The 16,088-nt window shown below is 41.7% G+C and overlaps 1 protein-coding gene across 2 annotated transcripts in view; it reads right to left on the minus strand.

The window, feature by feature from the left end:
• The window catches only part of sik2b (salt-inducible kinase 2b), a 55,096-nt gene that overhangs the window by 16,117 nt on the left and 22,891 nt on the right, over positions 1–16,088 (minus strand). For both annotated transcript variants that reach the window (XM_082502804.1, XM_082502803.1), the window contains exons 4-7: positions 9,760–9,921; positions 3,858–3,982; positions 3,255–3,378; positions 424–650 (exon numbers count right to left, since the gene is read on the minus strand). In XM_082502804.1, the coding sequence (XP_082358930.1) occupies positions 424–650; positions 3,255–3,378; positions 3,858–3,982; positions 9,760–9,921 (638 nt within the window). The remainder of the gene's footprint in view (positions 1–423; positions 651–3,254; positions 3,379–3,857; positions 3,983–9,759; positions 9,922–16,088) is intronic.

The following is a 16,088-nucleotide window of genomic DNA, read 5'->3' on the forward strand; positions in this document are numbered from 1 at the left end:
TTAGTTCAGAAGTGTGCATGTTCTTTACGCCAATGAAGTAATTGATAAATTTAATTTCTTAGCAAGAGAAGGGTTGAAGAGAGGATCGCAATGAAATTATACCATTTAGTCGAGATAGGCAATTACCCAAAATACCCAATTATGGACCCACTATTAAATCTTTCCTTGGATCACAATGAGGAACCCTTTTCCCCCCTACTTTTATCAGTTTAAGTAGTTTACTGCTAAACTCTCAGCTTTATCATGCAGCCCAGTGAAATATATCTGTTACCTGCAAAGTTAGAGTTATGCTTATCTATTGTCCACTATCATTATTATCGCCTCCTCCACAGTCTAAAGACATGACCTTTAAACCTCACACATTTACACTATAATTCAACTTAAAGAAAAAAAACAACAACTTCCTTCTTGTTCTGTTCTTACCTCTATAGTCTTGTGCTGGTCGATACCGAGGCTGTGCATCAACCGAAGGACCTGTTCACTGTATTCTCCTACACCGGCCTCACCCTCAGAGGACAGAGGCTGTTGGTACAGTACTGGCCTCTGTATAGGAACATCCAGAGTCATCCACTTGTGTTCCTTAATCTGGGCCACAGAGAGACGCTTTGACGGGTCCAGGACCAACATTCTGCGGATCAGGTGCTCACAGTCTATGAGGGATGGGAAGAGCAATCAGTCAGGATTTTTTCTTTTATGATCAGAAAATGTTCCTTTATGTTTGGTTAATGCTAAGTACTTCTTGTAAATATAATGCCTCAAAGCCTCATGCCCTTATCAAAGTAGCCCAGATGAAGTGGGGCAGAAATAACACTTTAAGAGCTTAAAATCTGCTAAGTTCTTTTCTTAGGTTCTCCTGCCGTCACATCTGAACAGCGTGACTACACTCCTTTCTACTTTCCTTCCCTCCTAATGAGAGCTCCTCACCTCTAGTTAGAGGCTAGATGAGTTTGACGTCAGACACAGCTGGGTTCTTAACAGGATTACAGCTCCCCTGGCTGTGCTGCTTTGGCCTGACTGCACCCCTACTGCCTGCAGTGCATTCCTGCCTACCAGACAGCAACATTACACATCTACTTGACTGCAGTAATCTTAAAGCAAAACAGGCAAGCTTTCATCAAATAAGCCCTGCAATTGGTCATTATTATTTTTGAAATTAATCACTCCTATTTTGTAGCATTTATATTAAAAAAAAAAAAAAAAAAAATCAAAACATGACGACTGAAGTATTTCACATTCTCAGGAGTAGTTTTCATATTATCTTTTTACTTTAGCAAACAAACATCTCAGATACAAATATGCCAAAATCGAGTTTTCAAACAGAATTTGATTTTCGGAACATTTTCCTCCGTCCATCACCTTCAGCAGATATCCTGTGAAGAGAGACCCTCAGCAGTTCACAAACACAGAGCCCAAGGACCTGTCTGCTAACATTAACTCCCTGCTGCACATTCTTCTCAGTTGCTCTGCTGATCTACTAACATCTGCTTACATCTCACATTTTTTCCCCTTCTACCTCGTGCCTGGTAGTGCAGCCAACTCAATTTTCTCCTCATTATGTGCATAACCAGCACGTCCTTCAATGCATTTCTACTACACGCTGTGGCCACTTAGCAGCTTGTGCAGCTGCTAAGTTACAAAGTTACATTTTGAATAAAACGCGGCACAATGCACTACAATTTGTCTGAGTCTCTGCCTGTTGCTACAGGTGAGCTTCTGCTAACCACCAGGAAAGGTCAGACTACATGTAAAGGGGGTGAGAACGCATGCCCGTGTAGCTGACTGCCTGATCGACAGTCTGTTCTTATCCAGTGCCTTACACCACCATGACTTAACCGCAGAACAATCCCAGTTTTAACACTTGCAGTGCTGGAGTCGTGTAGAGTTTCCAATAAAGAAGAACTGCAATGGATTTAAGAGCAAGTAATCGTTTTAGATATCATTGATTTTTATCTCACAGGTAATATCCCAATATTTTAACCACCATCAAACATGACTGAACATACAGAACGATTACAAGCTGCTATGCTACCTCAGCATACACACATTCCTCTGCTCAATGGTGTTCTGCCCTAAAGAAAGGGAAGCAGCTACACATAGGTAGCTATTACATGTAAATATGACAGCCCTCTAAACCTAGCATTTAAAAGATGACCTTAGTTTTTGCTGACCAAAGAATACTCAAACAGGCCAACAAGCCTTAAAAAATGACATCTTTTACAGATATTAAGTCACTAAGTAAGTCGCTGGCTATGAGGTTAACCACAACATGTACAGTGTGTGGTCCAAACCTGTGTTGTGCACTATAGTGTCGGCCAGTGCGAGCAACTGGAGGAAATAAGACGGACCGTTTCTGGATAAAGAAATCAGCACACTATGTTCTCCTTGTTCGCAGAACAGGGGCTGAACTGGGGGTGGGTAGGCGGGTTCGAGTGTCAGTCTGGTCAGGGAGCTGACATTACACTCCTACATTCCCCGTATGTCTTAATTGTTTCAAGGTCCCGAACAGCAAGGAGGAGGAGGAGGAGGAGGGGAAAAAAAAAAAAAAAAGTCTGGTCGACTCTCTAACCACACACCCCTGCGGAGAAGTTGCTTCAGACGTGCAGATGGGACACAGAGAAACAAGACAGAAGAAACAGACAGAAGAAACAGACAAGGCTACAGACGGACAGGAAGCTGTCTCACAGAGGGTATGAGTCAGGCAGACATACTAACAGACAGAGGGACAGACAGGCAAGCTGCTGGAGGGCTTCACTGGCTCTTCCCCAGGTTACATAAACAGCTCCAGCTCTGGACTCAATCTACAGCCAGCCAGCCAGCACAGCCGCTAACAGCAGGGCTGCTTGAGACCGTTAGCCGAACTGACTCACTCAGCCTGAATGCTCACATAAATGCTCACATACACACACACACACACACACACACACACACACACACACACACACACACACACACACACACACACACACACACACACACACACACACACACACACACACACACACACACGCTTCATATTGTATCCCCTTCAAATCGATGGAATGCTGACTGACCTCTTGACTGGTTATAGCTGCAGGAGTGACTCAAACAGGAAAGCGTGATCTATTCGTCTGTGCGTCAGTGTTCCTACCAAGAACTTTAATGACTTTTTTTCCTCAATTTGACTACATGCTGTTGTATAGAAGACCCGAAAGTCTTTCACCATTACACCAAATGCATCTGTGCTTGCAGGAAAAAGCGAGGCCGTCTCGTCTTACCTTCAGTCATGAAGTAAGGGATGCGAAACCTTCCTTCTAGTACTCTCTGCCGGAGGTCAGGCAGAGTGGGCCCATCAAATGGCAATGCACCACACACCAGCACGTAAAGCACCACCCCCATACTCTGGAGACATGAAAAAATGGACACACAAGAAAACAAGGTGAGGATAGGAGTAAAGAACAACCAGTAGATTAATCAATCTTAGGTATGTAAATGTAAACAACTCAGACACACGTGTCCCACTAAAGCACGAGTCCACACACACGACCTTACAGTAAATGATTGCAATATAGAGGAGGCTACAAACTGTGGTTGGGAAATCACATTCCACGTAACCGCAGAACGACATGACAGGAACCAAACCTGCTGACTGTAAGAAATCAAAACTTTGTGTCCACTAATATATGAATAAATAATGTTTTCAGAAATGAGTTGCATCCGATGACTTCACGTGGCTTACTAAAGCAAACGGTGCTTAAAATCTCAGCAACAGAGCTGAGAAGATATTACAGGGAAATTCAATCCACGGGTATGCAGTTACAAGGAATTATTAAAAACAAAGTGTTAAAGAGATGTCCGATTTATGCAATCAGCCATTTTACCCAAATATCCAGCTGTGGGCCTTCATACTGTTGTCCCTCAAAGACCTCTGGAGCAGCATAGGGCGGGCTGCCACACCATGTGGCCAGAGGCTTCCCGGGCTGGAAAAAGTTGCCAAATCCAAAATCTGCAGAAGGCGAAACATCAGGGCGGTAAGTAGATTAAAGATAGTTTCAGACATTTAGGCTTGTAGAGTTGGTAATGGCACACAGAAATCCTGCTGTTGTCCAGCAGTTTCTGCCCTGTGACCGTAAAAGTAAAAAAAAAAAAAAAATGTTTTAAAAAGATTTCAGGCACTTAGAGACCATAAACAGTGTGGATGTGATATGTTGAAATGGGAAAACTATAAATGATCAAATTCAGCATGAAGGCACAAAACTCAGAGTAGCAGTTCATAGTTTTGTGTCTTCATGCAAGTTCTGTATAACGCAATGTTTAATCCACATATTTGTACATTTACGAAATGGACCTTTGTATGAGGTAACCTCCCCTGGAGGCTGACATGAGGTAATTGGTGCTGTTCTCTGATTGGTTCCCTCTAGAATGGCTAAAAGTCAGATTTTAATCATCAGAAGAAAAGAAAAAGGGGAACAAATGGACACAAAATAAATTTGAAGTTCATGTCTGCCTTTCATTAGCATCCAACTAAATGCTGCAGCATAATCGGACAAATTGCACTGAGCCAACGTGTGCCTGCAATCACTCAGCTAACCTATTTTCTTACGAGTCAATATGACTTTCACCTATGTTCTCTTCTTCTCATCCCTCAGGTCCTCTCAACTAACAGATTCAGATCTAATTCAGTTTATACAAATAAAAAAAAAATAGCTTCTTAGTTTTGAGAATTTGATTTTTATTTATCAACTTGGAGACTGGATTGACTTTTTAATACTCTTTGCTCTATCAAAAAAAAAAAAAAAAAAAAAAAGTAACGGAAAAATAACAATGGATAAATACTTTCATGCTTAGTTGGTTCATTATCAATGGGAAGGCGTCACGGAGCCTGACAGCCACAGGAGCAGACAATCACGCTCACTTAGCCCTCCACCCCCACCGTTTTTCCATAATTCGAAACAGTTACATAAACACCAAAAATGTATTGCAAAACAAATAAATAAGAGATTAAAAATAAAAAAATAAAAATCTGGCTTACATAATGGGGCTGGAGGTGATGTGGGTTCACACACACATGCAAAGACACAAACAACACAATGAGCAGTGTGCGACCCAAACCCCCTATTCCTCAACACGATCCTTTGCAGTCCATGTAAAAGAAACTATCGACCAATTTAAGCCAAATTCAAACTGATGAGACAATCAGAACGGATCATGTGACTTTTAATTACCAACAAATTTGTATTTTTTGCTGTGTCAGCTCCATGTCTTCAGAGAATTGTGCTAACACAATTTTCTCTAAAGTTCAGTTTTTTTTTAACTTTGTTGTTTTCTTCACAAAAATCAAAACCAGACCAAACCAAGTATCCATTTCTAACTTTAATAGGTGAGAGGTATTTTCGGCTGCTCCCTTATTTCCCGAAGGGTCGACACAGCGGATGGATCCGCATATTTGATTTGGCATAGATTTTATACCCTTCCAGAAACCCCTCCCGGGCTTGGCACCAGCACTTTGGAGTGCACTAACTTATGACCTCCGGAGGCTGGGTCTGTCTCTCCTCCTGATCTCACGCTGGGGATTTTTGTGCAAACTCTCACAAATAAACTGGACAGACCTAGTTTTTAGAATCTTTATGACTCAGTCAGATTTAGAACGCTAGAAACACAATGGTAAGTAAATTATTAGGGGTTTCGCTTTTTTCTGTGTAGTGACAAATTGTTTTAGTGTTAAAAACTGAGGCTGTGTGGGTGTACAGAGGTCTGATAGTCAAGAGTTACATCATAAAATGTGATCAGACTGGCCATTTCTACAGCAAACATTGCTGCATGGTGCCTCTAAAAGGCAAAATGCTTAAAAATAAAGAAGACGATGAAGAATCCAGGCTGTCAAATGTTTTTTTGTTTTTTGCACACACAAGGAAAGCTGCAGTAGATTATAGCTTAAATACCTGTAGGAATCAAGTTTAAGTAATTAGCAAAGGGTAAACTCGTGAACAGAGCTGAGCGGCTCTTTGAGTGTGTACGTGAGTGTGTGTAGTCGAACCGTTTAATTACTGCAATGCAGGTAGCAGCAGGTGCGGCTGGAATAAAATGAGAGCTAAAGCAGCGTGACACTGTGGGTTTATTACAAGTATGTTTGCTGTCTGACGCTGCTGCGAAGGTGAGATGCGAGATGTGAGATGCAGGCAGAGCTGAGCGGAGCAGTGCAGCTGGTTTATCGTCAGAAGCTGTGACCCATTTCATGGAGCTGAATACTGAACAGACTGGTTGACGTCAAACACTCCAGCATGCTGCAGGCTACAAACAGCAGTCCCAGCTCTACAGAAAGGGCGGGGCACGAGCGGGCGTGTGTCGCGCACGGCAACATTAACATAATATTAGCTAAAAGATTACAGGCAAGAACCTATGAAGGTTTATAAGACTGCACGTGTAAAACAAAATAAGAGTATGATGATGCAGTTAGGTACTTAAGCAGTATGGAGAATCAGTAAACTTGTAGCTGCAGCTGCTTTTCTTTATCCTCCTTTTTCTTCTAGATCAGGTTTTCCAAAACACTGAACTGGATTCTTGAACCTACTTATTGCTTCCTTCCCCTGCAACATTTTTCACCCTTTAACTTTCCTCCCATGATTAAACTTGATGAATTGAAATGAAGCATGTTGTAAGTTTCTATGTAGCAAGTAAAGAAAATAAAATTTCTTCCTTCAACTTACTTCAAAGTTGAAATTTTGAGAATTTGACATACACTGTAAAATTTGGTGTGCTCTCCTCGGCTCAGCTGGGAGAACAATCTTATGCAGCTATTAGACTTTTCATATTTTTTTACATTGTTATTAATTTAATGTTTAATATTAATTAAACAGATTCTTGTCAAAAAGCATTTAGAGTGGTGATTCTGATCTGGAGGTAGACATGAAACACCTTTAGGGTGTGGTGCACTTTTAGCAATGTCATTGTGGATACTTCAAATAATGAAGCTGAAAATAGCTGCTGAAAGCCTTTTAGTGATATGACAACATGTATTGGATAATGTGATCAAAACACGTGAAGTGAATAAAGCTCAAAAACAGGAAATGTATACACTGCATTGTACACGTGCATTTCCCCGCTTAACCACAATGGCGGCGTTCTCGCCTACTCTGAACCAGCAGCCTATGCCTGCTTTTGTTTTTGTTATTCCTCCTCCTCTCTTTCCATTGCTTTCAATCTGTCAACTCGAATGTAAAGGGGCTGTTTGAAGTGAAAACATTAAGGGCACTCCCCGCTGCTCCTGTTCCTCTTTCCTCTGCAGCCACCAGGAGAATGACCTTTCTTTGACTGATCACCTGTTAAGGTACATACAGACTGACCAGAGGTGGCCTTTAGAAGCCACCACTGGACTGAAGAGAAAAACCCAGAAGCATTGGCACTTTGTCTGGATGTACACATTCAGAGTAGTGCCAAAACGGATAGCCGACAAATAGAAAAAGAGTTGATTATGTTAAGATTTAATTAGCCGTTTATTTTAACAAACAAAAATACCAAACACTTGCTCAACTGCTCATTAATGCAAATATGTAATCAGCCAACCGCGTGGCAGCACCTCGGTGCCTTTAGACACGTAGATGTGGTTGTGGCTCCTTCCTGCCTTTTATAAACAGTTCACGCTGATGGTAGCGGTGTAACGTGTACTCCGAAAGGCTTCATAATCACCAGATCTCAATAGAGCACCTTTGTGATGTAGTGGAACAGGTGATTCACATCATAGATGCAGCTGGAAAAATCTGCAGTAGCTGCGTGTCAATATGGACCAAGACCCACGAGGACCGTTTCCAGCACCTTCTTAAATCTATGCCACGAAGAAATAAAGCAGCTCTGAAAGCAAGAGTGCAACCTGGTACTAGCAAGGTATACCTAATGAAATGTCTGACGAATGCATGTCAGGATTCAGAAAGGCTAAATGGGCTTCTGATTGACAGTGAGTGTGTGGTCAGTTAAAAATACCTTTCAACCTCTATTTTAAACCTATACAACCACTGCATTACAATTAATGTTTATTAATATAAATATTAATTTAATTTTAATCTTTTTTGTTAATCTTGGAGACCCATTTACAAAATAACATTTAATAACACAATAACTAAGATTTTAAATAAAAAGAAATAACAGAAACACAATTAAAAGCAAGATAAAGTGTAATTTTCCCAAACTACTTAAGCAACGTTTTCTTTAGAAATCAGTCTCACGACCTTCATTGTTTCGATTCATATTGTGACTACAGACTGTATTTCACCAATATAACTTGTCCTTGTACGGAAGTTTACACAAGATGCACAGCCCTGCTTAAGGCTGTGAAGAAGGCTCGTCTGGTTGTTACTAAACTAAGGACATTTTATGAACAAACTAATGGGTCAATCAATAGCACCCTGATAGCAGAAGGCCAAGCACATTTTCCCTTAAGATCTGAAAATAATCTGATTACTTAACAAAACATAACCATTACCTTTCAGCACGAGTATAAAAAACAGTACATCTATAACTCTCTCGACACGAGTCGATCCCATGTACAGTGCAAATCTGACACCTGTACTCATCTAAACTTCATGTGCCATTTACCAAACTTGTCCGAGCATGTTGTAGTCAAGAGGAGCACGGCGTGTACCTTGGAGATGATGTCCTCCCCAGAGAAATTTTCACTAATCACAAGCCAGGTAATGTTCTGTTCATTGTTTTCCTGCTTCAAATCTAATCTGCTGTGCGGACAATCAGCTGTGAGTCAGACATGTTTGTGAAAATTACTGCTCGGGTAATAACATCTCCAGGTTATCATCTTGGACCCTTCTGAGAAACCGTGGACAGGATGATGCGAGTAATGATGCGAGTAATGATGCAACGAAAACAGTTATTCTGTAGTTCTGTCCGCTTTGCCCTTTTCTGGTATCAGAAGAAAGAAAATGGTGCATTTATCACACCCATAAACAAGGATTTGATTCAACTACCTGAAGCTGATGATATGAAGTCCTTTGAGGACAGGAAGCCATTTCCTTCTCTACCACATATTCAGGGTCTGGTATCCTTTCACACTCGTATTTTTAGCTGCTCTCATGTGATCAGCTCACCTTAGATGGATTTCAGTATCAGCTCTGAATTAAGCCTCAGATAAACCTCAGACTCGCTCATAGCATGGTACTAACTGAAGGCCTGCCACCCTGCTATGCACGCTCCTTATCATTCTTCCTTCATCCCCTTATCCGATACTCTGTCTCCAAAGTAGCTAGTCAATCCCATCACCCTAGCTCCTCTTCTATTAAACCTAAGAACGTCCCTGCGACTACCCCAGCCTTCCCCTTCTCCGCTCTGGGACAAGGCAGCGGGGTGACATTCCCACAAGCTAGCTCTAAACACCAGCTGCTTAATAATTACACTTTGATGCCTGTACTACAGACTTACAGCTTAGCCTCAAATATCTGCCTCTGGGTCTGTTCTTCACTTTGTCCTCCATTTTTCATGTTTTTACACTCAAGAGTCACCAGGGAAGCATTTTTAAGTTCTCTGATTATCTGTTTTGAAAAAGTAACACAGGCCTTTAAGCTTTTAAGATGTCTGTCATGGGATCTGTCGGCAAACAGCTATCTTGCAAGCAACCTCTGACCAATTCTCAACACTGCAAAAAATGACCTAAGCAGGCAGTGAAGACATTTCTGAACTCCACGAGCGCTGAGATCATGACAGGCAATACATCAAAAACTCATGCGAAGATCCTGGATTTTTCATCTACTGAGTTTATGGGTCCCCTGTGCAATGTGTTACCTGCAATCTTGATGTTCATATGGCCATCCAGCAGCAGATTCTCAGCCTTCAGGTCTCTGTGAACGATGTTCCGGTTGTGGCAGTACTCAACCGCTGACAGGATCTGCCAGAACTTCCTCCTGGCCTCTAGCTCACTGAGACGGCCATGCTTTGCCAGATAGTCTGCAGACATTGGAAAGAGGTGACGTGTCATGTTAGTCTATATCATTTTTTTAATTGATTACATAACCTGGCTCTACAGGCCTTCCGAACACGTATTAAGGTATCACTATACAGTTGAAAAGAATGCAATAAAAGTAGAATTTCTTCATTCAACCGAGTGGTTGTGCTGAAAGTATAATAGGTTTTGATGAGGTGCGGGCTTGGTGCCAGTGGTAGCTTACAGCTGCTCTACATTACAGCATGTTTTGTGAGCTCATTGAGAGCAAGATGCAAAATGTATTTTTTTCTTTGGAGACCCCTGCTCTAGCCCCGCGTGTGCATGCGTGAGTAGGCATTGGCTGACAGCGAAGAATGCACTGTGTTGTCATAGTGGAACGAGGAAAGCGGAGACAGAAGTTTCCGAGAACAGGTCTTCTGCTATAAAATGCCTAGATTAGCGCACACTGCTCAGCTTGTAAGTTAGGGGTCGGTTTAATAGGATACTGAAATAAATACAAACTGAGCTCTTTTTCCAATGAGAAGCAAAAACACTGGATTTAGCAGTTTATCTGCTTAGCACACACTCTGCACACAGCAGGACCAAAGAGTGAGTTTGTGGCTGTTTAGAAAGACACAAGAAACCACAGTCGATTCTCTCTCTGGAGAGCCACAGTCATAAATTTTGCCATCGTCTTTTTCCAAGCGCTCAGATCGCTGACCTTTCTCTCATGGTGTGCTCTCCCTCTGCCCTTACCGTTGTGTGAAGTTTGTCTCGACAGACTATTTTACAAGATGTATGATGTTTTTTTCTTTTTTACAGCCCTGTGAACTTTGAAAAGTGTGGCGTTTGTTGCTGTCGGCAGGGCTCCTCTTCACACCTCTCTGTCCAGATAGCTTGCTAACTCTTCAATTCACACTCAGTGGCAAACAAGATAGGACACTCTGCTGCCTGTCCTTCCAGCTGGCATGGTTACAGACCAGCAACTAAACCTGACAACAATGCACAACAACCACAACAAACCCCACCAACACAAAATCATGAGGAATGTAATTATGGGAAGACCCACTAGGTCAGTTTCATAAGAGAGCATTTTTGTAATCAGGAAGCAGATGAAGACTGGCAGCTTGATTTGATTGAGACAATAAAAACAATGTTTTGCTTTTGTCTTTTAACTCGTTAGACATACCTGATATGATTTCCTTTTCATGTCGCTGTCATTTCAGTGGTGTGCACATAAACTACAGGGTGGGCCATTTATATGGATACACTGTAATAAAATGGGAATGGTTGGTGATATCAAAGTCCTGTTTGTGGCACATTAGTATATGTGAGGGGACAAACTCCTCAAGATGGGTGGTGACCATGGTGGCCATTTAGAAGTCGGCCATCTTGGATACAACTTTTGTTTTTTTCCATAGGAAGAGGGCCATGTGACACATTAAAATTATTGGTAATGTCACAAGAAAAACAATGGTGTGCTTGGTTTCAATGTAACTTTATTCTTTCATGAGTTATTTACAGGTTTCTCTTTGTTCACAGCCATTGACATGTTGAAGAGGTTAACACGTGAGGAGCGGATCGAAATTGTGTTGATATCCGGTGAACGTAGTAATCGGGTCATTAGTGACAGAAAACTGTCACTAATGAAGAAACATCAGTGGCAGAATGGGCAAAACAAAAATAGGAACTGGACCCTCAGTTCACGCAGAAGATTTTGTTCAGTGATGAGGTAAAATTTTGTGAATGGTGAAATTAACAAACAAAACCACCGCTATTGGTCTGACACTAACCCACATTGGATGGATCCCTCCAAGACTGTTGGAACAACAAAAGTGATGGTTTGGTGTGGTATATGGGGTACAACGATAGTGGGTCCATTCTTCATCAATGGAAACCTCAAGGCCACTGGATATTTGAAATTGCTACATGATGATGTGTTTCCCTCTTTACGCACTGAAGCTGGCACGTTCCCTGAGTTTTTCCAGCAACATGGTGCACCACCACATTATGGGTGCCAGGTCCGAGCATTCCTAGATGAACAGTTTCCTGGAAAGTGGATTGGTCGTCGTGGGCCAGTTGAATGGCCCCCAAGGTCTCCCGATCCAACCCTCTTAGACTTTTATCTTTGGGGTCATCTGAAGGCAATTGTCTATGGTGCGAAGAGGCGAGACGTGCACCACCTGAAACTACGGATACTGGATGCCTGTGCTGGCATTTCTCCTGCGGTGTTGCTATCAGTGTGTGAAGAGTGGGAGAAGACTGTTGCATTGACAATCCAACACAATGGGCAGCACATTGAACACATTTTATAAGTGGTCAGAAACTTGTAAATAACTCGTGAAAGAATAAAGTTACCTTGAAACCAAGCACACCATTGTTTTTCTTGTGACATTACCAATAAGTTTGATGTGTCACATGCCCCTCTTCCTATTGAAAAAACAAAAGTTGTATCCAAGATGGCCGACTTCTAAATGGCCACCATGGTCACCACCCATCTTGAGGAGTTTGCCCCCTCACATATACTAATGTGCCACAAACAGGACTTTAATATCACCAACCATTCCCATTTTATTACGGTGTATCCATATAAATGGCCCACCCTGTACTTACAGGCACAGCAAAGTCATACTAAGCCTCTTTAAAAGTCAATTTAGTTGACTTTTTTCAGATGTGTGCAGTCAATAAACATAAAATATTCAAAGCATACGTGTTGAGGCCACCATCGTGCATCACACTACACCTCATCTACACAGCCCTGCATCTCAAAGCCCCGATATTAAAATTGTGTGTGATAGATAGCAACAGAATGAGAAAACCTTATTAGCGAGTGGCTGACAAATTCCATAAGAGTAGGTCTCTTTAATGAATGGGGGAATTTTCAAGCAATGGTGCTAATCAAAAAACACACTGGGGAGGGGAATGTGTTGGGCAGGTCCAAGGTTGCACCTGTGGAAAACAGCAATCTAAAATAAAAACCATTTCAGGACATAACCTCTCCTTTTCTTGGTCTTTAAAGCCTTCTTTATGGGTCAACATAAATACTCGCCATACTGTTACAGAGCCTAAAATTGTACAAAGTGGTTGGTTTAACTCTTTACCCCTTGAAAACCAACTAGGGATACACTGAAGGTCTTTCTCTCACATTTCAGGCCTGCTTATAAGACAAAAATGATGAGGTTTGCATCAGAAATAAGTGAGGGTTGTCTGTGCCTGTGTAGCTACCCTTGGAAAAGCACAGAAACTATTCTAATGGTCACCCAAACCACATCTTTATTGATATATATATATATATATATATGTACTTAGGTGTCAAAACCCGCCATTAAGGGAAGGGAAGGTCATCTTTATGGGGTAAAGAGTCAAAGCAGGGTTCCTTGCAGCCATTACAGAGACAGGTAAGACTTCTATTTTTCCTGTGGTGTTGCACACTCTTCTTCATGCAAAACCTAGTGTAAAAGTAATTTTGTTAAAGAAAAAACAAGAGAAAGAAATCAATTTAAAGCCTAAAACAGCTGCAGATTAATTTCTCTCAATGACTGCTTGATCAACTGACTATTGTTTGCAGCTCTGGAAAGAACACCGCCTGACTGCTTTTACACTGAAATGCTCAACAAACCAAACGCTGAACACTAAAGCGTATCTTAGCTCTGTATGAACAGCAGCACGGTGTTGCTACTGCTTGCTCTGCAGTCACACTGGAAAAACAAGCCATTACTGTTTAAGCAAACAACACTGTACAACACACACACACACACACACACACACACACACACAGTATGCAGCATGTTGCCCCAGTGGAAGGATGAGTAATCCACTGATACAATGTTGGTGAGGGTAAGGACCTCAGCACAGTGAGGCATGCAGAGTGGCATTCTGGGAAAGCGAACAGAACAAGTATGAATCATAGGGGTATTAGGGAACAGCTCAAAAGCCACTGTGTTCCACTTCTGCTGAGAGCTGCGTGAGGAGCTAAATCTCTCAACAGCTGCTCAGGTTTGAAGGGGACCAACATCATGGGTACAGACCGGCTTGCTGGACAGACTTCAGATAACACCGTGGGCCAGGCGCTGGGAGCGTGTATACATGCGAGTGTGTGTGAGCGCAGAGGACATGGGGCACACGGTCGCACACTCCGTTTCCACATCAGTAACTGATACCCTAACCACTTAAATACGACGGCCTCATTAAAGTCACATCTATATGCACGGTGATGGATGCTTGTGTTGATTTAATACTGGCACACCAAAGGGGTTAAAGGGGAACAGAGCCAATTGGAACAGAGCAATGCCATGTCATCCAAGTACCAATCAGCCAAACATCAGCTGCAGCTTCTGGTGGTTATAGTTGACCTCACTTGTCCTTCTTTGGATACTTATAAATACACACATAAAAATAACACCTCTGTTTTATCTGGAGAAACAAAGCCCACATCTTAAACCTACATACTCCACCTATTTACTGTAAGCCCCTCCCATTGAAACTTACTGGTTATTTAACTAGGACATGTGTTTTTAAAAACACATTCAGGGTTGGATTAGGTGATCAAGTAATACCAATGTCTTGGCAATCCTTTATTCCAATACTTATTTTTAAAAGGAAGAAACAAACTTTTGTACCTACATTTGTTGGAATTACCTTAAAAAAAAACAAAAATCAAAAATGTAGGTATGTGTATTTTGAAGTACCCTTTGAATGGCTCCATAGTGCTGTGCAGGGGTGTCAAACAAAAGGCCTGGGGCCAGAATCGGTTGTCAAAGACTCCAATCTAACCCGTTTGGCGGCTTTCGAAAATGTGAAGAAGGGCATACATTTGGACTTTTAAATGTATTTTCACGGGTTTTGCAGCTTCTCTGACTGATAAAGCGCTCCCCCATGGCCATTCATACTACAGAGTGGTAAATAAGTAACAAATAAACAATAAAATAAAAGAAGGTTTCTTGGTTTTCACCATATTACCATACACACTATACAAATTTATGCCTTTTACAGTAAAAATTGCTGGTGATTGCCAATGTGAATCTCCTAGTAGACACACAATTTGAAAATCCTACATCGCTGCATTCGAGTTATCCTATTCACAAGATTTTCAGCAAACTAGACCTCTGACCTTGACCTCAAGGTCAAGGGTCAACAAGATTCAAGCTTTTCTGAGATTTTCAGTAGCTGCACATATAGTATCATTTCAAAATCCTACATCACCTTGTTCTCAAACTTAGGTGTCCACGCCGTCTGCCTAGCAGGGTGACGACAATTTACCAATGAGGGGTAAAAAGGACATTTCTTTCTCAGACTCATGTTGACAGACTTTATTTACTATGGCAGCATTTTATCAAGTAGAAAAACAGATGTACTGTGAAACTGCACTTCTTTTTTCTTATATTAAAACATCTCAGGGATTAAATATGTAATTAGACTTCTTTACACGGGGAAAAAAAAAAAAGGCAGGTTTCACTGGTCTAGCCCACTTAAGTTCAAAGTGGACTGTCTATGGCCCAGGATGTAAAATGAGTAAGACATCCCTGGTATAGTGATTTACACATTGTCTAAAACGGAAAGTCTCCCGGTTTGATCCCGGGAGTAGATATAAATCCCCCAGGAAGGGCAGCTGGTGAAAAAACACCCCAAAACATATGAAGTTACCCACTCTGGCAACCCCTTGTGAATGAGGCAGAACCCAGAAGTAGTTTCTTCTATACTGTAGTGGGTTCGGTGATCAGATACAGTGGGGCAAAAAAGTATTTAGTCAGCCACCGATTGTGCAAGTTCCCCAACTTAAAATGATGACAGAGGTCAGTAATTTGCACCAGAGGTACACTTCAACTGTGAGAGACAGAATGTGAAAAAAAAAAAATCCATGAATCCACATGGTAGGATTTGTAAAGAATTTATTCGTAAATCAGGGTGGAAAATAAGTATTTGGTCAATAACAAAAATACAACTCAATACTTTGTAACATAACCTTTGTTGGCAATAACAGAGGTCAAACGTTTACTATAGGTCTTTACCAGGTTTGCACACACAGTAGCTGGTATTTTGGCCCATTCCTCCATGCAGATCTTCTCGAGAGCAGTGATGTTTTGGGGCTGTCGCCGAGCAACACGGACTTTCAACTCCCGCCACAGATTTTCTATGGGGTTGAGGTCTGGAGACTGGCTAGGCCACTCCAGGACTTTCAAATGCTTCTTAC

The sequence above is a fragment of the Aulonocara stuartgranti genome (assembly GCF_965226115.1).
Source record: "Aulonocara stuartgranti genome assembly, chromosome: 14".
Taxonomy (NCBI): domain Eukaryota; kingdom Metazoa; phylum Chordata; class Actinopteri; order Cichliformes; family Cichlidae; genus Aulonocara; species Aulonocara stuartgranti.